The 23,858-nt window shown below is 37.9% G+C and overlaps 1 protein-coding gene across 2 annotated transcripts in view; it reads right to left on the reverse strand.

Annotated features, from left to right (window-relative positions):
- The window catches only part of PLXDC2 (plexin domain containing 2), a gene marked incomplete at both ends in the record, with an annotated part of 390,364 nt that overhangs the window by 224,286 nt on the left and 142,220 nt on the right, over positions 1-23,858 (reverse strand). For both annotated transcript variants that reach the window (XM_079699678.1, XM_079699677.1), the window contains one exon: positions 11,742-11,953. In XM_079699678.1, the coding sequence (XP_079555804.1) occupies positions 11,742-11,953 (212 nt within the window). The remainder of the gene's footprint in view (positions 1-11,741; positions 11,954-23,858) is intronic.

Raw genomic sequence — 23,858 nt, forward strand, 5'->3', positions numbered from 1 at the left:
TTCTAGTCAAGAGAGATACTTGGTTGAGAGAAAGGGCAAACTTGCCCGTAAGGGAGAAGAGCGGCCACCGAGATTGAAACAGAGCCAGGTGAACAAGGGTTTTGTGTGCATGTGCTGAAAAGGGCACAGTTAAGGCAGAGAGAATTGGGGAATCTCATTTCAGCTGCCCCATAATCTTGGGTCCACGGTCGCATCTCCTTTCCAGTTTTCATAATGTCTGATCCTCTTTTTTTTTCTTTCGAGAGCGCCAAGCAGCTTGCAGGATCTTAGTTCCCTGACCAGGGATCGAGCCTGTGCCCCTTGTAGTGGAAGCAAGAAATCCTAACCAATCGACCACCAGGCAATTCCCTTGATCCTCATTATTTCAAAAAGTCCATTATGCTTTGATTTCCTTCATTGTGTCTCATCCTTACCTTCCAGAACAATAATCTAAAGAACATATTTAAAGCTTAAGGCATTCACTGAAGCAAAAGGGAGTCTTGGCCAGTCCTCCAGGTAGCTGTTTAATTTTTATTGCCTCCATGAAAAAAAAATACTGGTTTTTGCTCAGAGAAATAAGTGTCTAAGTGTACGGTAAAAGGGGCTATCCAGCCACCGTTTATTTTCCCCCATGGAGGTAATTTTTATTTACAGTGATTAGGAATAATGTACACACATGTATGTGCGCACACACACATACACAAAACATACACACACAAACATACATTTACAAATCACTAAAATTTCTATTTATAGGCTTTGAAAAATACCTATAGTTTATAGCAACCTTGCCTACACATAAAGATTTTTAAAACCACCACCTACAATGCCAAGTTCTTTGGTTTTTAATTTTGCAACTGCAGCCCAAAGGAAGACAATGATACATTGGTATGGAGGCTCCTGGGCAGATGGGAGATCGCTGGTGGAAAGCACTGCTAGAAAAAGAAGGGACAAAGTGAAAAAATTAATGTTTGTCCCAGATTCTGCTTCTGTTCTGTCAACCCGCTCCTTGCTTGGTTTCAGGGACTGTTTCAAAGTTGGAAATCATTTTCTCTTACCACATTCTTTATTACCAACACTTAAAAAGTCAATAGACAATCAGGAGGAACAGGCTCACAGTCATTTACCCCTTACTCTAATTTGCATTCACAAGTGATCACCAGCTGGAAAAAAAAAAAAATTCCCTTTGAAGATGTTTAAACATTTTTCTTAAGGAGATAAAAACGTAGAGTTTTTTTCTTTTGTCCTTTTATGCAAATGATTTAAATGCAGAAAATGTCAACCATTCTCCTTTTAATAACAAAGTAAGAAATACACCTTTACAAAGCAAAATTTAAAAAAAAATCCTTGAAGTGGCAGTTATGATTGTTCAATGACTAAACTGCCTGAATAAAGCATGTCATATACATTTGAAATATGCTCAGACCATAGCAAACCTATTCGATGAGGCAAAATAACATTTTAACCGTCATGGCAAAAGTGATTTTGATTTCTATTTAAGTTCTTTGTGGACCAGTAAGTAATTGAACTGCAGCTGCTTTCTTTCTAAAGTCTTCTGCCTAAATAGAGCCACGTTGGATGGGCTGTTGGCAGGGGCAAAGAAGGGGGGCTTCTGAATGTACTGATTATTTTATTTCCTTAGGTTTATGGTGGAAAATATTACTTTCCACAGAGTTTTTAAGGGACAGTGAAAATACAAAGATTTGTCTAAAATTTTTGTTTACCTTTAGAAGATAATTTTTTTAACACTAGGTCCAATTAGTAACGTGAGAAAAATTTCTAATGAATACTGATTATTTTGGCCTGGCACATTTCTGTATTTATTCATAAAGTTGTTTTCTTACTCTTTGAATTGCACCCTTCCCATTTGAATATGACATCCTTCTGTTCTGGTAAAGATTAATCTCATTCACTTGTAAAAATAATAAAGAGATATCTGATTCCTCAATGGACAGAGAAAGATGACAAGTCATTCTTTGTTCAGTTGGTATTTAAGAAAGAGAAAACTGATTGTTTATACTTGATTTTTAAGATAACAGATCACTCTACAACACTATTTACAACGAACAAATTAACTGTTTTGAGTTTCTTGGAAAGGTTTGTTAGTGTCCCCTGTAAACATTTTCGAAAATGAAATTTTAAATCACCTTCTGCTCTATTGAGAGAACAAGTAAAGATCTGCATTCAAATGTGAACACTGTGCAAAGCACTATAACCTAAGAAAATTGGACAACATTATAACCTAAACTGTCCTTAGAGAAAAAAATCTGACAGTCATAAATCATGACGTTCATCTTTGAAAATTATAAAAATTTCCAGAATAGAATTCATGAAACCTTAAAAAGTTAGGCAGTGTTATATTTAAGTGGAAAATCCTATCACAAGACAAAATATTTTTAGTTTTGGAAGTATTTACCTAAAAGACTTCTTTAATAAAAGGTGCTGTGACTAAATGAAATGTTTAACTTAAACAGTAAGAAATTTGCTTTGCCAGTTTTCCTTTCAAATTCCTTTGGTGACAAGTGGGATCAGCACTGTGAATGCAAAATAATATAGATAGACAGATGATTGATAGAGATGTTGTCTAAAAGGTGAATGTTAGTGTTTTCCATAGCTTTGCTTTTTAAGCTAAAGATTGTGTAAATATATGAAGTTTACAAAAAGAGCTAGAAATTACTTGTAAAAGAGAAATAGTTTCAGCAGTATTTAATCCATTCATTCAATTCAGTGCCGTGGATTCCACACTATTATTTCAATTTAATAGCTCAGGCTTGAAATACCATACAGAAAATAGCTCAAAACAACTGTTCCCAAGGGCTGCAAAGTTCAATTCTTCTCTTGTTTCTAGACAGATTCAGACATCTATGCATTGCTGGGACACGAACAGAAAGGTTTTCTTTCAGGGATACACAAAAAGAAAATTAAGGCAGTCTCTGTTCATTCCGAATGTTAGCCACCCCTTCTCAAAAGGACCTTTGACTATTTGATACCTTCCTTAATAGAGTACAGGGTGGCACATTAGCAAATTTATCACAAATGCAAAAGCAAAGAATATGAATATGCATATGCATGCTTTGTTATAAAGAGACCTTATCTACCTTAAAACTGCTTCAGAAATATAAGATGAGATAAAAGTCCCCTGAACACTTAGCAAAATATATTATATACATCATTGCTTAAGAATAAAAATATACTTTTTTCATACTGTAAGTTTAAATCATCAGGAATTTTTAAACACCTCCTATATATGTAATGGCACACCTATGTGTAGACCTAATAATGTTTCCATAGAAGTCACAGTATTTGGCAAAGACACATGAGACATCTTTGACAAAGGTCCATAGAAACTTCTGGATGCCACACAAAATTACAGATAATCATTGTTTATCAGAGTCCTAGTCTTTATTTTTTCCAAAACATTGGTACTAAGTTGTAGAGTGCACATTAATTTGTTAGATAAAATAAATGGCAAAGACTTGGTGTGATTTAGTGTACTCAGTCGGTGTTAGTATTTCTAAAATTAAGTAAGTTCACATCATAGGGGCTGGCAGATTCATTATGTGACAAATCTTCACGGGAATAAGGAGTGGCCCTGATACTTCTCCAGATGTAGTAATAAAAATCATATTATTGGCATGACTGTACCAACTCAGACTTATTTAGTCTTTGAGCTACAATCACTTTATTAGTCTGTTTCTGATTCTGAAAATATCACATAAAAGACTAGTCCTTGGGCTTCCCTGGTGGCGCAGTGGTTGAGAGTCTGCCTGCCGATGCAGGGGACACGGGTTCGTGCCCCGGTCCGGGAAGATCCCACATGCCGCAGAGTGGCTGGGCCCGTGAGCCATGGCCTCTGAGCCTGCGCGTCCGGAGCCTGTGCTCCGCAACGGGAGAGGCCACAACAGTGAGAGGCCCGCGTAGCGCAAAAAAAAAAAAAAAAAAGACTAGTCCTTAAGGCATAATCCATTAATATAGAATGGGACTGTCCAGTGAATGACCCCCAAAACTATCTCTCTGATGCCCAGAAGCTAGATAGCTGAGAAGATAAGCTATGCACCTAGCAAGGAGAAGACTGAGACTGAACTCAACATTCCATGGAAACTGGCACCCCCGACCCAAGTGCTGGCACTTCCTAAACTGCCGGCAGGTCAGCCTGGGCTGCTTGGTGCTTGACCTTGGGTATGTATTTCCCCTGTGCAATGCTCCTCTCAGACTTGTCCAATAAAGAGGAGAAGCAAACAGGACACAGCCCTGCCTGGACCACTGTCCACTGGGGGACACATCCATGAGCTGCCAGGAGAACAGAGGACTCGAGCATCTGCTGGCTTTTTTGCTCCTGAGTTCCAGCCCATCCTTCACCCTGAGCCCTTTCCTCAACGTGCAAAGACTGGACGCATTCTGGACTAGCAAACAAGCCTGGTTCTTCAGCAGGATTTTTAGAAATCAATTAGATAAAGATCTAGACCTATTACACAGTACTATAATTTTGAGACTGAAAATAATAATTTTCATGAAAGTGTATTTTAAATGTCCTATTGGAAGTTAGCCTGGGGAAAGAGGAAAAATAAAATTGCAAGATGACAAAGTAGAAATTCTACTGGTTAACCTGGCGTTCCTTACATTAGAAGTTCCTTATCACTGCCCTAATTAATGCAAAGAAAGGCAGAGGACATGACGCAGTTCTCATGAATGGCTAGGAAATTGAGGTAGGAAAAACTCAATGCCAGATTCTTATAATTAATCTCAGGGTCCTGGTGAGGGGAGGACCTCTCTTTGTATATGGAGAATGCAAGAATATTACTCTAAAATATAATTCTTGTTCTAAAAATAAATTATATGACTAACACACTTAATAATTTTACAATTGTAAATGTATTTATCGTTTCGAAGACTATTTCCATGCTCTTACCATAAGTAAATTCAATTAACTAACAGTGAAGCATCATAGAGATAATTCACTTATTCTTTATGGAACTCTTTGAAGTACAGTTATGGATCTTTTTTCATTTTTGTTCCAATAAAGAGCTGACATGTCAAGCTAAGAATAATCTATAATTGAGCAGGATATATGATACTCTATTTTAATCCTCATTATCTTTTTAGAGGGTGAGCAATAATTGCAGATAATTTCTGCCTGATATACTATTTTCAGTGGATTTTCTTCTTTGAAAACTAAAAGTCATCATCAATATTCTAAAAGCAAATGAATGGCATTAAATCATAAGTTTGAAACTATGTGTTTTTCCAATTTCCAAAACAAAAGAAGTTGAAACAGATTTTGTTGTCAGTTCACATACAACCTTTGGCAATACAGAGTTGAAGAGATGAGGCCAATTCCCAACCCATATGAGATGGGTGCTTGTCAAGGTTGTAGCAGGCCACACTGCCAGGGAAGGAACTGACCAGGATCTGCAATTGACCCTCAGAATCAAGAAAGCACCAGAAGTTTGGGTAAAATGTCAGTCATCGTGGTTAATGTAATTTATTCATTAGAAATCTAAATATTCCTGCAATTCATATGCTCATCAATAGCATTCCTCTAACTGCTGTCTCATTTTAGCTCCCAATAATTCTCATCTAAATTTATTTCATCTTTCCACCCCTTAGATTTGGGCTTTCGGATGCACTCCTCACTCATTTTGGGGGCACCAATACAATCTTGCCTTTCTCTATTTAAAATATTCAGTAGCTTCCAAGTTCCTTCCTGATAAATCCCAAACACCTTAGCATAGCATTAGGAACTGAACATTTGTGTCTCTCCAAAATTCACATGTTGATACCTAACCCCCCAATGTGATGGTACTAGGAGGTGGGACCTTTAGAAAGTGATTAGCTAATGAGGGTAGAGCCTTCATCAGTAGGGTTAGTGTCCTTACAAATGAGATCCCTAGAGAGCTTTCTAGCTCCTTGAGCCATGGGAGGACACAGCAGAAAGACAGCCCCCTATGAACCAGAAAGTGGGGTCTCATCAGACACCAAATCTGCCAGCTCTTTGATTTTGGACTCCCAGCCTACAGAACTGTGAGAAATAAATTTGTTGTTTAAGCCACCCAGTCTATGGTATTTTTGTTATAGCAGCCTGAACGGACTAAGACACATAAGGGAGTTTAAAAATCTTGCCCCGCTTACCAGTGCAAAACTCTCTGGCTAGAAATACCTTGATACCTGGCTACCTTCTAACTCTCTCTCCAAGACGTGGTTCAGATGACACCTTGTCTCTCTTCCTTAATCCTGGCTCTCTATAGAATAAGGGTCTTCCTCTGGGTGCTGATTAACTTATGCAGTATTTCTGCTCCTTTTTAATCCCATGTTCTCACAATGCTTTCCTTCTCATCTTTTGTGGAAAGCAATCTGACACTTACATGCATTTAGGAAATTTCAATTCATTTGAGTCAAATAAGTGTGTTTCCTCAGGATTATCTGAGTCTTCCCTTTGCACAGCTTTCTGATTCTGCAACCACAGATGGATGCCTCTGAAAGTTTAAGATTCCCCTAAGATGGAAATGCTTCATTAAAAAAATCTACACCAGCTTTTACATTCATAATAAATATACTAAAAGAACTGTTCAGTATCAGGTGGTACTTTTTTTCTTTTGAAAAATGTCACAAATCTGCATTATCACATTCTTCTCATCTGTAAGTACTGTCTTCCATGAGTTCACTGAGCAGAACAGTGGCCTGAAGAAAGAATCAGTACAGCAGTATTCTTCAAATTTTCATTATTTCTGTGAAATGGGATGATGTGTCTTATTATTACCCTATATTTATATTCAGTACTGTTATTGTCAGATCTCTGAAATTGAGAAAGCATATCTATGCTTGAGACACATGAGCAGTAGGATTTCATTATCTAAGAATATTCTGATATATTCTCTGTACTGCAAACATACCATGGAGATTATGCCCACATGGGACATTATGAAATTTGCCTTTGCTTTGTAAAGTATCTCAAAGTAACAGCATTCTCTTTTAGATTAAGGATTTTCCAGTGACTTCTTTCCTGTCAAATAGAATACCTAGTTATGAACTGCAATAAAATATTAGAACACACACAATAACCTGTGTGCAGTAACTGGCAACTGATAGCTTTTTAAAGAAATATATTACAGAATTTGTGACAATATGATACAGATACAACTGGCAGTGTGCCACAGCAGATGATCAAAAAAAGAGTTCTTACATATGCATTTAGTGGAAACACAGTGGATCTGTAGCTTTTAGCTACTTCTATTGCACATATTTGCTAACCATTTTCCACTGTACTTTCCTCAGATATGAACTTTAATGCGATCATAGGTGATACAATTGTTAGATATGTCTGCAATTTTTATTTGGTACAAGAATGAGAAATCCACAAGATATGTTGCTGGTAGGCACTGCAATTTAATCTAAGATTTTTCAGAAATCTATATCCTCAAAACTAATAGCTAAATCTGCTCTGTGCTCTAACTCCTTGCAATGCAAAGTGTGGCCTGTAGTTTAGCCACATCTGCATCACCGGAGAGGTGCTGGTCTAGCTCACAATGTCTGAGTCAGTTTGGATCACGGAGCTACACTTACATGATCCATAAACCTTATTTTTAATCTTCCCTTCTTCAAGTTATCCAGGTACTTTTGAATCGAAGCCAAAAAAATAAAAATCACACTTGACAATCCTTTTCAGAAACATTTTCATTGTCCCAAGAGAGGGAATATGAAGTTCCAAATACTGCAGGTGAAAAAGTGGGAAAAACCCACACATTTCGTTCCATGTGTTAGAAAGGACTGATCTCTGTAAAGTGAAGAACTGTAAGTTACCGACAGCATTACACAGGAATAAGCTGAGGAAACTGAGCTTTATGAAGACCAATAATTCTCACCAAACACTGCTCAGTCCCTCTCCATCCCATAAGGCGCCCTTGACGTTGCAAGAGCTCCAGCCCAGAAAACGAAAGGGCAGCCAGCAGCGAGGTGGAGATTCACCTGCTGCTCATCCATGCACGTGTCCCTGGGGTCATGGAATTCACTGAAGGCTGCTCAAGCATGGCCAAGTCATGAATGGACTTCAATCTAACCTGAAAGTCCCTGAAGCCCTTATATTCCCAAAGTAATTACAAAAAGCATGCTAGTGACTGCTTTTAATACCTACTAATCAGGGGAAGTACTCTTCTTTTGACTTGCCCAAGTGGTTATACGTCCACAGGAACAGAGGCGGTACAAGAATAAAGGTCTCATGTAAAATAAAATGCAGATCAACAGTGGCACTTGCCAAATGTTGAGTCCCCACTTATTCATCAGGAAATGCAAACTGTTTCAAAACATCTTTATATCTTCACGAAAAGAATATGAAAAAAAGAAAACAAGGACAACAGCAATGAAACTTCAACTGGAAGATTCTTTAACTGGGATACTAAGTTTTACAATCCCTCCATTATCTGTTCTTGTGCAGAGCCAGAACAAATACTGTCAAGTACCAAGTGAAGAAAACAACAGCTTTTGTTTATTTCAGAGAGAATTTGTGCCAAAAGAGTAATATGCTATTGTCTTTTGTTTTTGTCTTTGTTCAGTGAAAGTGGGATACAAAGTCTAGACAATGGCAGAAGTTGGGGAGAACATGCACAGGAATGCCATTCTGGGTGGTTTAAGTCTCACTGGGATACAAATTATTTTCACAGCCGCTGCTACAATCAGGGCTCTCAGGCCAAATAATTCTGATTCCTGACATCGACTCTGGAAGCTTCTAAAAGGTAAATGCATACACAGTTGTCCATGCTCATTGCTTATATTAAGCAACATAAATCAAAACGCTATTCCTAAAACATAAGAAGGATCTTGTCACGATGCCCAGCACAGAGCAATCACTCTATAACCATTTGCTTCCTTTCTTTCTTATTTCCATTTAACTCAGTCGGGCAAAAGTATTTTCCCCAAAAGAGGTGCAACAGTTTTCAAAAATACTATTTCAAGGGCCAGGACAAATAAACTTTACAGAGAAGTTTCAGATGTAGGCTTTTGCTTCCAGAACTAGTGGTGGTGCCGAGGGGTGACTTATGGGACTTTAGATCCCCAATAACCTCCATCAATCCCCAGCACCCCATAAAAATCAACTCAAAATAAAAGCAGTCCTTTTGTTATGAAATCTAGCTTCAAGACGAGTCCCCTTTCAGCCAGATTGAAACCCCGAAGTTACTCTATCGATATTCAGGTGCTACAGTTATCCAAAATCATTACATAATCAAACAGCCATTTATTTTTCCTTATATTAGAGGAAGCAAAGCCAAGTAGTAAGGCTAAATCTTGAGAGCTGGGCAGTCCTGGGTTTGAATGCCAGCCCTTTACTCATTAATAAGAGACCTTAGGAAAAATACTCTACCTAAATCTGAAAGTACCCTCATGTTAATCACTGAGATTAGCCAGTGAAACTTGGGATGCAGATCTCAGCAGGCTGATGTAGGGACCAGACAAGATGATGACCATACAGCACCTGGCAGGTTTTAGCACCAAGTGAGTGCTCAGTGAATAGCTCCCTGCATCATCCTTCCTCCTTTTTACTGATTCAAAATCTCTGACATTACATGGTCTCCCTCTATTAAGGTAGAAAAAGAGAAAAACTGGCTGAATAACAAAATCATGGCTATACTAACAACTAGAATTGTATTGATATTTTGAGGAGTGTTAATATATCCCTGAGCAGAAGGATTTTCTATTGTACAAATGATTAGAAAAATTCAGCATCCTGCATGGAGATCACAGAATTCTAGGAGTCTGTGTTCTCTCCCTTTAATCTCAATAGGTTACTAGTTCTGGGCAAAGAGGAAACATCTCTGCTTCTGTTCAGCTCTCCTTTCTTTATGCTGCACCCTGGCTAAAGAGCAGCCCAGGGAGGAATTGTGTTGCCTACCCTGAGTTGTTACCACGACACTGTTGCCAAAATAGCAGGTACTCTGCAGGAGTCAGAAAAGCCTCTTACAGATATTATATGACTTCTGCTCCTGGCACATCCTCTGTTGTCTGTTAAGGGCCTGACGGGGGCAGCCAGGGACCACCAGAGTCACAAACTAACTAAGGAGATGGAGAGGGGTGTTGAAAATCTTTGGGCTTTCACATAAACAGAATCCCAATGGCCTGTGCTTCAGTTCTGAAGATTCCTCTCGCCGTGAGGGAACAGAATGATGCCTTGATACCATCTGCAGAACTATGTCATATCTGTTTCATGAAGTTGAGTTCTTTTCCTAAATAATGAGTATTTCAGGGCAGTAAAAAGAATGCTGCCTGGTTCTTTAAAATAGAAACCTGTTACCTGGGACATAGTAGGAGCTAAACCTTCAGATTGAGAGAATATACAAACGGACAATGTCCAGACCATGGATAACGAGAGAACTCTGACCCCAACCTCTAGAGCAACCAGTCCAGGGAGCCAAAACACAATCCTGGCAGCAATTGGCCCAGAAGGGGCAGGACTTGATTAATAACTGATAGTTTCTCTATTTTTTGTCCCTATGCCCAACTCTGGACCAACCACAGAAAGCCATATATGTTCCCCAATCACATGAGATGCTCGGCTTCTGACTAGCCTACCTCCAGCTTCTCCAGGCCAACAACCTCTAATCAGAGCACACCTGGAGCCTTCTCTTTATTTTAACTGAAAAACTTTCCCACTCCCCTGCCTGCTTTTGAGTCTCTGCCAAAGGCAAGTGATAGAGGCTCACTCCCTTGATACAACAAACTGAATAAATAGCTTCTGTTCTCATTTGAATGGTTTTTGCTTAGTTCCATAAGATTCACTTGTTTGTATCTGTTATATCTAGTATACTAACAAGATCATATTTTAGGATTTGCAATGCTAAGGACTATGGAAACTTAAGCAACGCAATACCACCCTTGAGGCCTCTGGGCAACCCCCAAATCTGCCTAGAATGTGCCTTCAGCAGCCTTCCCTACTCGCCAAACCCACCTCCAACCATCCTTCTCTTTCCAATTTGTGGCTCCAATTATACAAAGAATTATGTATAGTAATAGAGTGACCAACCATTAGTTTGCCCAGAACTGCCCCATTTTAAGCACTGAAAGTTCTACGTCCCAGGAAACCCCTCAGTCCCAGGTAAACTGGGACAGTTGGTCACCATGCAAGACCCCTCATCACGCCATGCCGTTCTAAGACTCAGCCTTTGCAGGTGTAATTCATTCTGCCAGCAACCTTCTCTTTTACCATCGATAAATTATCAACCTGGTGAGCTCCTCTCAATCTGCCGAGCCCGAGCCTAAATGCCCACTCCTAGGCCTCTTTGACAGCAGTCCATCCCCTAATCCCAAGCAGATGATCACCCCCTCCCCTATGCCACACTGGCCTGTATATACTTTTGTGCCTATCACATGGCATAGGGATGACTTGGTTATGGCGTTTAGACTTTCTGACCCTGTTACACAATCATCTCCTTGCAGGCAGGAGATGGACTGTATTTCCCTTTGTGTCTCCTCACTGACATCATCACAGCAAGCCCATGTTTGTCTGTTTCCTGAGTAAGTGCATTTGTGGGTGATTAAATGGCTTAGCTATTATTTATTTTATTTATTTAACATAATTATAATTACTTATTGAATTCCTGAATATTAACAAATTAATTATTGATTAATGAATTAAATTGATTCTCTACAAAAAAGTCCAAAAGTTCCAGATTGAGCCAAAGGGACAGCTTATAAATATTGATATATATGTGGAAGTTGGGTGCCTTGTAAGAAATATACTTATTAATCCATTTCAATTACCCAGATTATTGACCTACCTCAATCTGGGTGGTGTTGTCCTGCCCGTCATCCAGGAGCAGGTCCGTGAAGCCTCTGGGCTCTGGGGAGTCTTGGCCCAGGCTGGCTCGGTTTGAGTCTACTGCCTTGAGAGAATCCAAGTGCCTTTTCCACCGGTGGCTGAATGCATGGGAATCCACCTCCACCTCCTCTTCTGTTGGTGGGAAGTCCTGAGCAACCTGATAGTGGCAATCTGTTTGAAAAAAAAAATAACGATTTACCACCTGTTATGCATCATTTGCATGCTTTCTAATAGAGAAGAAAAATATTCTGCTCATCCTAAGAAGAGGAAACTAACTCATAACAATGAAATCTGTTTAACTGTCATATTTTTGAGTTGGTATGAATATCTCTGAGTAGAATGCAATTTTAGGACACACCATGATAAGTCATGACAATGGTTAATGTGCAGATCCAGCAGAGTCCCTGAAACATGTGCAGCCCTAAAGTAATGCACTTTTATTCCCTTCCTTGCCTGCCCTCCACACACACCCTTCATAAACATTCTCTAGTTGTTCTGAGAAAACAAACTACAATCCAAACAAAGGAATGAAACTAAATGATTCCCAGCACATTTGAAAACACAAATCGGACATTAATAACTTGTAAGTTTATATTATTTCATGTGAATTATGCTGGGCAGCAGAGAGAAAACAGAGCATTTGAATGGGTTAAATAATACATGGAATGACCTTTGTGCAAACGTGCTAACCTGCCTTGTAGCTCACAAGTCAGACTTGGTTCATTGCCGAACTCATTTAATAAGCCACGTCCTCGGGAGGCATCACAAACGCTCTTGTTCATTTGAGCTGTTCTCACCTTGGAATCTTGTCAGGGTGGTAAAGGATGACAGTGATAGGCACTTAGAGAAATGGATGGGAAGGCAAGGAGATCAAATCACAAAGGTATTTTAAAGCCATCTGCAGGGACTGGCCTTGCTGACCCAGCTCATTCTGCTACTACAGGAGGCAAAATTAGATTTAATCATTACTCCTAGTCTTTCATTTCAGTGGGTCAGCAGGGGAAGGTGTTCCACAAGTATGGGAAATTCAGTGTCTGACCAAGAACAGTTCTCCTCTAGGCAACTATTACCAAAAGATACGAATTGACAGGCTTTAAAACTGGCAGGATATGGGTTCAAAAAGGGCTAAGAGAGCAGTGATTTAATTACAGCTGTGAGGTTCCCATCAATACAAGAACCTTCCAAGAAACAAAAATGTATTTAATGAAGCTTATAATACCACTAAATCAGTTACTGAGAACTCCAATAACCAAGTTAAGGCTTCCACTACTAATCACATGCAAATGGTCTAAAATATCTCCCTTTGAACTCAGAAAGATGCTAATCATTCTTCTAGAGGGGTTATTCTTTGATTTCACTGTGAATTTAAATGATCTGCCACTGCCTAAAGCCTTATTGGATACAGGCTAGAGTGATGCACTACCACAGTGTTGGCAATCTAGACTTTTCCATGGGCTTGTAGAATATTAGAGCTTAAAAGAGTCATGGAGATGGAAATGGCCAAAAATTCCACAGAAAGGAACCCTAGAGCCAGAAAATGTAGCACTGTGCTCAATTCACAGAATAGCTAGTTGTAAGGCTAGGAAAAAACTCAGGTACATAGACGGTAGATCATGGTCCCCTCCCACCTTCCACACAGTAAATGTTCAATATGTATGTCTAATGAGTATTTTACAGAAAATGTTTCTTTTTTGTTTGTTTGTTTGTTATAAATTTATTTAGTTTTGGCTGCATTGGGTCTTCATTGCGGTGCGCGGGCTTCTCATTGCGATGGCTTCTCTTGTTGCAGAACACGGGCTCTAGGCATGCGGGCTTCAGTAGCTGTGGCATGCGAGCTCAATAGTTGTGGCTCTGGGGTGCAGGCTCAGTAGTTATGGTGCACGGGCTTAGTTGCTCTGCAGCATGTGGGATCTTCCCAGACCAGTGCTCAAACCCGTGTCCCTTGCATTGGCTGGCAGGTTCTTAACCACTGCACCACCAGGGAAGGCCCGAAAATTTTTCTTTTTTAAGGTGTTGTCCCCACTGGACATTGAATAATGCTCAATAAATGTTTGTTGACTGACCGAATGAATGAATAAATTGTAGACAGTCTCTTTGGAGCAAAAATGATAGGACCATGCACAGTTAAGTATGGAAGAAATACTGTACGAGGATTCAGGAGACCTGGGGTAGAATTCTTTCTGTTAGGTTTGCTGAATAGGGAATATTGCATAATTTACAAAACTGTCTGTGCTTTAGTTACCCTATATTTCAAATGGAAATGAAAATATCTTACCTGCAAAAGCAGACAGCTTTTCCTGAGTATGTGCCAGGCTCTAAGACTTATGATTCTAGGCAAAGCTACATAAAGCAATTTTATTTGCTTTATTTAGATATCCTGCCTCATTACCAAAAATATATGAGGCAGCTTACAACAAAAGTACGCAATAAAGTTTTATAACAACCAGATAAGGCCTCGTAGCACAACACTCAGATTAAACTTTAGAGCTGTGCATTCACCTTGCACTAGGGGTGGTGGCTATCTGAATACAATCATGTAGGAACAACTGAAAATCTATAGAATCCTTACTAGAATGTCAGTGCAGATAAGAAAGATAGCAAATATCATGTAGTCAATGGATTAAACAGTCCTAGATATAAAAATATTAAAAAAAAAAATCACAGAAAGGGAAAGTCACCAGCCAGAGGTTTCCCAGTTCTTTATAATGTAAATCAGAAGAAAAAAAACCCCGAAATCTCCAAAGAAGTAGTCTTTATTAAAATCTTCAAAACAGAATTTCAACGCAACTGTTGGTTTCTTTAAAATAGATGTTATCATTGGATATTAATTGCCTAATATTAATTTTACCATTATCCTTTTAGATTTTTATAACACAGGACAAAACATAGTACTTTTCATGATGCCTGTTAGGCCAGTAACATAACACTAGCCCCCGTGGTCCTGGCACAGAGCACAGAGTAGACGAAGTAACTAACACTGGAAGGGCTGTCTGCAGAGGAAGTCTAGTTCTCATCTTTGATTGCCCTTTCTCATTTTCTCCCTGCCTTCTTACCCTAAGAAGGAGCTTCAAAACTTAGGGAAGATAAAGTCCATATTCCCCACTGCTAAATTAATTAAACAAGGAAGCCCTCAGACTGAGGTGGCTCTAATACCTTAGCAGCCTACGTAAGCAAACCCAAACCTGAGCCTGCAGCTGCCTCAAGGTAAAGAAATCAAAACCTAAGGACAACCAGTCACAAACTTACAACTAGACTTTTCTGAATCAGGCAAACACTTAAGCTACAGCCAATCAAATGATTTCCTTGTTTTCTTCCGCATTTTCTCCATAAAATCTCTCCCCTCATTGGGGTTCTTGGAGTGCTCCTAACCACTTCTGGTTTGTGCTGCCCCACTGAAATTGATTTTCAGTCAGATCAACTCTTAAAATGTTGAATATGCCTCAGTTTATCTTTTAACACCACTTAAGTTGAAATTTCGGAAGTCTGATTAGTGTGTCAAACTCTTGTTTTTGTGATGAACATTCCAACTCATTTTTAGCTAGATTACTGGGGAAGGTGAATTTAGCAGACAGGCAGGCCTCCCGTATAAAACCAGCATAAAGGCTTCCTCTAGCATTTACAAGGGTAAGTCCCCAGACAGCTGTGGGTTTTGGTGTTTGTTTTTCACTTTTTAGCAGTGTTTTATGATTTTTTTTTTTTGCTTGCTTTACTGTTGTATTCATTGCTATTATAGCCGTTGATTAGTTTGCCTCCATGATGGACATGCTTGCTCCTTCTAGAATTTACTACAGTAAACTTTGTAAACTGATTACTCAATCACTTGCTGGCTCTGAGTGTAAAGAGTAAACAAAATCTAAGGAAGGAACTGAGGGTTTTCCAATGTGAAAATTTGTGAGCTTTAGTGCCTAGCCTCTGTGAATTTTCTTTGGGTTGCTATTTTATATCTAATTCTTTTTCTCTGGTTAGGTTATGAATAAGCAAGACTACCCAATCATGCATAGAGGAAACATTCCTATTTGCTCATAATTCAGTAGTACATGGTTCATCGAGACTAAAGTATGAAATTGGCTTAGATTTTTAACCCATTTCAGAATGATTTTTAGAGAAGATAAAAGAAGTCAAAAATGGATGTTTCCAGAAATAAAGACTGAGAAAAACTGGCAAAACCACAGCCTTGTTATCTACATTGTAAATTACTCCTATGCACTTCATGGGCTTTCTAACTCATAAAAGTATTTCAAATTATCCTTTAAGTCACCACAAAAACAAATCATTCAGAAGAAAGATGAAGGGATGTATGTAATATAATTTTTTCCTTCCCAGCTGTAGTGAAAACAAAACCAATAGGAGGGAGCTTTGAAGAGTCTGGTTGAACAGATTGTCTGCTTTCTGTCCACTGTATGTTAATTAAACCACTGATGGAAAAGCTTCAAGGATAATTTTCGCCAACATATTTTGCTATAGTTGTTAATCACATAGCTCATGGAAACATTAAATACATCTAAGGACTTCCATTTGGATATAAGGAGAGAAAGTAAAAAGACATATTTTTGTATATTTAATATATAAATTGACCTTAACACATTCTTGAGATACTTTATTTGATAAAAATAGCAGATAAAGTATTATTGAAGAAGGTATTTCATTACATTTCAAATAGACCATCATTATGAAACCCAATAATGTCTAGTTAATCTGAGAGTAAAATAAGAAACTCATGTACATCTTCATATTATTCTTTGCAAACCCTGCAAGTCTCTTTTGTGCTATCATCTACTATAAAATAAAATCATTTAAAATAAAAACAAAAGGGAAGAAAGCTGTTCTGGGTTGGATGTGTTTATATTTGTGTCTTATCCTAATGATTTTATTGAAATAGCTTACATTTAGCTAATAGTTGAATGCATCTTTAACTGTATTTCTTGAGTCTTGCATACAAACTGTACATACAATATATGTTGAATGACCAAGGAGTAACTGCATAAATTGACATGCATCTTGTGTAATGAGGATCCATCATGACTGCACCTTTTGACGTGCACTTTGGTCTGCACTTCACAAATGAACCAAATCATTCTTGTGGATCCTCTGCAAAAATGTTAAGATTTTTTACTGCAAACAGATTTACTGGCTAGATTCATCTTACAATAGATAAAATTATTCAGCTAAGGTAGACTGCCATATGGCTTCACATCTCAGTTTATTACGGAAATGAAGAGGAAATTCCATACAAATGGTTATATTCTTGGTTCTGTCCAATAATGAACTGTCTATGTAGTGGACTTGGAGGTTTTGACTAATAGCATTACGGAGTAAGATAGCTACAGAAGAGAAAGCAGACAGAATGTTTTGTCGAGAGACATTAAAGGGTTTGAGTGGGACCTGGACATCATTTTCTTGTTAAGCTTCCCACATGATTCTTTGTGTCCCCCTGGTTGAGGACCACTGCCCCGTGCTCTAGCCCTACCACAGGTCATGTCTTCATCACCTCCTGCCTCCTACCTGGTGTTACTTTCTTCAAACTCTACCTTCTCCAACCTTTTCTCCATCTGCTATCAGAGATACCTTTCAGATTTATTCACTTCTTTCTTCTGATTAAAACCTCTAAGGCTCCTTATCACCGAACAAAACTATAAAACACCTCATGCTCTTGTTCTAACCACTCTTCCCTGTCTCTGCCCCCCCCATCATGCTCTATGCTCCCACCACACAGAATTTCTCAATCATCTCTTTACCTGCAGTGAATACCTTTGCATGGCGGAAAGTCCTTCCTCACTCCAGGGCTTTGGGAAATCTCACAACTCCTTCAAGATCCAGTTCAAATATTGTCTTGGTAAATGGAGTCTCCCTTGACTCCTCCAGGCAGGGCTAATTGAGTTTTCTTCTGTAATCCAATAACTCTTTTCACCTGACTCTTTAAACACTCTTCCAACTAGCCCCACTTCGGTGTGAGATTGTGCAGAAAAGAGTTAACACAGCAGGCCTGAGACTGCTATCCTTAGAAAATCTTGTTTGCAAGGTTGGCCTTTGGCTGGTGCCTGGGAACTAAGATTTGGGGAGGGTTCCCACCATCCCCTAACAGATAAGAGTGGCTCACTGTGGCTATACTGCCTGGGCAAACAATACTGTTTATGCTGACAACCTGCCTTCCTTTTGGGAGTCTGGAATTTTGGTACACGGTAGATAGAAGGTGGTTATGTGAACAGTTCCCAGTAAAAACCTTGGGCACTGAGTTTCTAATGAACTTCCCTGGTTGACAGTATTTCACATGTGTTGTCACAACTGGTTGCTGGTGGAAGTAAATGCCTCCTCTGTGCTCCCACTGGAGAGCGCTCTTGGAAACCTGCCCTGCTTTCCCCAGACATTAAAAATGCCCTAAGTGCCTTTTCCTTTTATGAATTTTGCTTTGTATCCTTTTGCTGTAACAAATCACAGCTGAGTCTTATGATTCCTCCTATCACATGACCAAACCTGAGGGTGGCCGTGGAGACTCCTGACACAGAGATGTTTCAGAACAGGACTTCTATCTTATTTATACTTTTTGTCCCATCAGTACAAACATGGATATTGACATATAATAAATATCCAAAGTTTTCTGAAAAGCACATGAGTGAACGAGTAAACAGATGACCGGCCAGGTTGCTGCTCATCTGAGACAGCATCTTAAAGGATTATGTACGCTATCTGTTGTCCAACTTCTTAAGATTTTAACCATGTTTCTTGCTCAGTCAGATAAAAGGATGGAAGAAGGCAAAAACTATGGGAAAACAAATCTATAACAGCTTCTCCTTATCGGATATGAGTTTGACTCAACAAGAGCTCACTGGCCAGCTGGGTGATGTTCAACAACACTCGTGGTTGCAGTTCTTTCCGGTTCACGAACTCAGTAAGAAACAGAACACATGTCTTTGAAGAATGTGGGCATGGCCAGTGAGATTGAAAAGCTATGAAGTAGTTGAAACAAGGACATTTTAAGTGAAAAGTGGAAAACAAGTGGAGGACTACTCTAGAAGTTTGAAGCATAAGAGTCCAGTCTCTGAGGCACAGAGCAGGAGAACCATAAAGGCCTAAGGCCAAGATGTAAGTGGCCTACATACCCCTTACTCTCTGCCCTTCCCCTTCTCTGACTTCTGAGTCATTGCAGGGTTCTTGGTCACTGTACAGTGTTTTTCTGGTGAAGAACATTAGCCAGTTCAAGAAAAAATACACAGGAAATCAAAGGGAATGGGAAAATGTAACCAAACACTTAATCCAAAATATGAACAAAACCAGTTACACATTAAAAATGTAATAGTTTTCTAATCTTACTATTAAATAAAATAATAAGCAGACATTTTAATTTTATATATAAAATGGTTAATTATCCTATGGAAAACATGATTAGCCTTATGAGCAAATGTTAATATTTAAGACAATTTTAAGGTATTGTTGCATATTTACTAAAATATTAAGAATAAACAGAAAGAATAAAACTGTGTTAACAGTTATAAAGCAGAAGTGTTCTATGCATTGCTTCTAATAATGGGTTAATAATAGTAATATTACTAATAATAACTAACCTTCATTTAGGGTTGGCAGAATGTCAGTCACTGTTCTAAACATTTGCAAACACTAATGTATTTGGCATGTATCAATACTATTATTAACCCCATTTTACATATGAGGAAACCGATGTATATGAGATGGTAAGTGATACACTAGGAGGGTAACCAGAGCTTGATCCATAGGCTTGGTTTTGTCTATCATCTAATCTACCTATGATTAATCTTTCAGGGATCAAATTAGCAATGTGTCAGAAAGCCTAATGATACGACACAAAGAAACAATCTAAAAGAAAAATAAATAAGACAGAATGAGCTATTTAAAACAGCAAAAATATGTAAATAATCCAGCATGTGAAAATATCCCATCAAGTTGACTGCCAATGCGAGGAAATGAAACAAAGCCAATGTAAAAACATAGCAGAAAATAATAGCACATTAATATTGATTATATTTTTAAATTATATCTTGAAATGTTGGGAAGTACTTTAAAATAAATAATTAATCTTGTTAATTGGGCATTTTCTATTAACTGCCTAGTAGAAATTTAAAAGAAAAACTGAATTCCTTCAAGTAGACTCAAGCATTTGTTTTACCATGACGACAATCTCCTGTTTTATAATAAAAGATGATTGTCAGAGAACTCAGGCCATCCACTGATTTTTCAGATAAATCTGTCAGATTTGGAGAATAAACTTATTTCCATGTTAGCCATAGTCTACAAATAATCTACAAACAGTGAAAATAGCATTTAATTAAATCTGAGAGTCTTTTAATAAGGTCCTTAGGATTTTCTGCAGAAAACATAGCATCATGAACCCAGAAAGCACATGGAATTTTTAGGTATGTGACCTCCTGCTGTGTGTGAAATAAGAGGGGGCAGCTTTATATAGCTTTTATAGTCCCTCCCAGCTTATAAAAGTCTACCATCTACTTGCTAGCTAAGTATCTTGTTAACATATTTTAGGCTATCTGGGATCATGTATTAAGTATTCTACATTTGTTTTCAGATTTACTATTTAATTTGTGAAAATCCATGTATCATGAACTTTAGAGTCTCCATAGCACAATAAAAATGTGAAACTATTTGGTAAAATACCTTAACATTTCTCTTTATCATTAGCCATCCTCAACTACCCTTGTTTCCTGTATTCAGAATGGCTGATTTTAAAATAAGGGCTCTGCACTAAAAGCTAAGTCCAGTGCATGAAAAGTGTGACTCTGACAGCCAAGGGAAATGGAAAATTCTGTAAACAAGGACCAGTCATGGCCAACAGCCTCTAAGGAAAATTTAGTCTTCTGAGCCAGAACAGGCCAGATGGAATCAATGGTTATAATGGTGCCCCATGTCAAAGATGATGGCCAAATGCCTAGGGCCCAAATCACTGAGGGCCTTCTATTAGATTATGGCTGCCAGATGTCTGATAGACTCAATCTCATATTGTCATGAGACCATATTCAGTTTGTGGGGTCAGATCCATAATGGCCCAATGTTGAGCCCAGGCTGACTTAGCCAATGACCACAGATGACAGACAACACATGTATTTCTATCAGATTATGTTGTGTAACTTTTATCTGATTTAAATCATATAAATCATACCATTATCAAAACAGCCCCAAATTTCTATAGGTTAAATGCCCTCCAGAGATTTGTGTGGAATTGGATAAGCAGCCAGTAACACCTGTAATTTCCTCATCACAAAATTATCTCTACCGTTTAATTTTTTAGAAGGTTATGGTCCTAAGGCTATAGCTGCATAGCCTCAGACAATTCAGTCAACTACTCTGGGCCTGTTTCTTTATGAGAAGATGACTTTAGTTAGTAGAAGACACATCACATTCTTAGAATCAAAACCAGAAGTATTTTTCTGAAATGTGATTCTGAAGTACAATCTAAACAAATTATCAGATTAACTGCATCCACCCTCCCTGCTTTCCCCCCAAAATAATGAGCAATGCCTTTCACATAATCCAACAACTAAGGGATAAACACCTGGTTTGACAAGGTCTCTAGATCTGGGCTCAGCCCTATGGCCTGATCTGTTCCCATTATGACTAAACAGATAATATTAGCTGTTAACTGTTGAATATCATTCCTGGTTAAAGGTGAAAAATACAACCACAAGCTCTGTATTTTTGGGCTTCCTGCTGTTGCCAGGGTTGATAATGCAGGGTTAACAAAATATAGGCTTAAGATGCTCAACTTTGAGCACCACACAAACACAAAGGAAAGCCATTAAAGAATGTTAAGCAGAAAATTAAAACAATCCAATTTCAGTTTTATATAAATTTAAAAGGCCAGCAGGAAAAATGTCAATAGCAATTAATACTATGTATATCTACTCAATTTTTTGATCTATAAAATGGCAATTGTATATAGTTTATCTTAATATATGCAAGTATATATCCTACATAATAAATTTTTTAAAAGATTAGCCCTCAAATATAAAAAATGAGCAAATGCCATAAATAGATAATTCATAGCAAAGAAAATATAGACACTAATAAATGTATTAAAACATTTAACATTTTAAGAAGTCAGAGAAATACAATAAATTACAATTCTTTCATATACTACATTCACACAGATTTATCGTAAAAGTGTTCTTGTCGATATTTGATAGAGTAATTTCTTGAAGCTATTATTAGAGTACTGTACTCTCTAATATTGGTAGGGAGATTCCAATTTTAATCAAAATTTCATATGTTCATATTTTCAATCAGTAGTAAAAGTCTTCTAGGATTTGATACTGTGGAAATATTCTTAGATGTGCAAAAAGATTTATGAATAAGTATAAAAAACTGTATATAGTATTACTTGAATTGGGTAAAAGGAAAAACATACATATACACAAAATTTAAGAAGAGAAAGAAATACATTATAGTATTACTAGTGGTTTTCTCTGTGTTATGCAAGTTGGAAGCAACCAGTTTTATTCGGTTTGTTCTTTTGACGTATCTTTATTTTACACATTTTCTACAATGTGTTACTTCTATAGCAAAGGAAAAAAGTCCCAAGTCTCTACTGTTTGAAAGTCAAGTTCAAATAGTCTGACTTGGGGAAGACTTTCATCATCACCAATAGATAATTTTCCTAGGCAGAGTTATTTTAATGTGAACTCATAAAACTTTAATCAAACCCATTGCTGTGTTCTTCTCATTATAGTGTAATTATTGATTAAATGCCATTCCTTCACAAACTACCATGAACTTAGCCAGGGGAGGTGTCATGTCTTTATTCATCTTTGTGCTCCTTTTTGTTATTATAATAAATGTTCACTGAAACTGCCCAGGCTGTACAGTCTGTTTCCTTGAGCTACATCATGACATAGTTGGGGTGGTGACATGGCGTTTTCCATCATGGCTGCTCTTGCTTAAGACAATCTCATTTTTCGGCTTAAAATTCTTAGCCTTATATACTTATATATGTTGGGTTATTTCTTGAGAAAATTAGAAGCAGCCCTACCAATTTCTGTGCAACTTCCTATATTTTTTATCACCCTTTTCAGCAAGTAAAAGATCTGTGTTATAGCATTCTAACTTCAAAGTCCTTTAAAATGTTCACAGAGATTAATACAGCAAAACAAAGTGATTTTCCCCCAAGTTATTCTACTTCTTACATTTGATTCATACATTTAATGCAGTATGTCTTCACACGATCTTAGAACCACAAAGCAACGGGCAAAACTACTCAGCTTTGATATCTCCAAATAACTTTACAAAAAAAAGCTCTATGAAAAAAATCACAGGAAAGATGTATGTTTCTGAATATCAAAGGTATTGTGAAGCAAGGATTCATAAATAATATATTAGTTACAGCACAAAGCATATAATTCTTTAAACAAAACTGACACATTGTTATTTACATTTAAATAAGAAATACTTTATATACAAAGATGTGCTCACTTCTTTAAGAAGCTCTTGAGTATTTACTAGCTGACAACTTGCATGATTCATTAACTTGTACAGTTCCCCTTAAGACTAACTCAAGATAGTATTAGGGGTGAAATACCTTGACACAGAAAAAAAATATTTCTCTACATAAAATCATTTGATTTTGAGTTTAAAAAAAAAGAAACAAACCATGTTCCAAATAGTTTCTTTCATAAGAATGGGAAACTTCAAGTCAAAAATTGGGAAAACGGGGCTTCCCTAGTGGCGCAGTGGTTCAGAGTCCGCCTGCCGATGCAGGGGACACGGGCTTGTGCCCCGGTCCCGGAAGATCCCACATGCTGTGGAGTGGCTAGGCCCGTGAGCCATGGCCGCTGAACCTGTGCGTCCGGAGCCTGTGCTCCAAAACGGGAGAGGCCACAACAGTGAGAGGCCCGCGTACCGAAAAAAAAAAAAAAAAAAAAATTGGGAAAACGATGAGAAATAGAAAGTGAAATATCAGTGTAAATTTAGTTAAGAAATTTTGGTGTTTTTACAAACTGTATTGTACTTTTAATACTATATTTTACTCCACTGAATTTACAATATTTTTTTCACTTTTTTGGAAAAGAGAAATACTTAAATTTGCATATCAACCACCAGT

Source organism: Hyperoodon ampullatus (assembly GCF_949752795.1).
Source record: "Hyperoodon ampullatus genome assembly, chromosome: 3".
Taxonomy (NCBI): Eukaryota; Metazoa; Chordata; class Mammalia; order Artiodactyla; family Ziphiidae; genus Hyperoodon; species Hyperoodon ampullatus.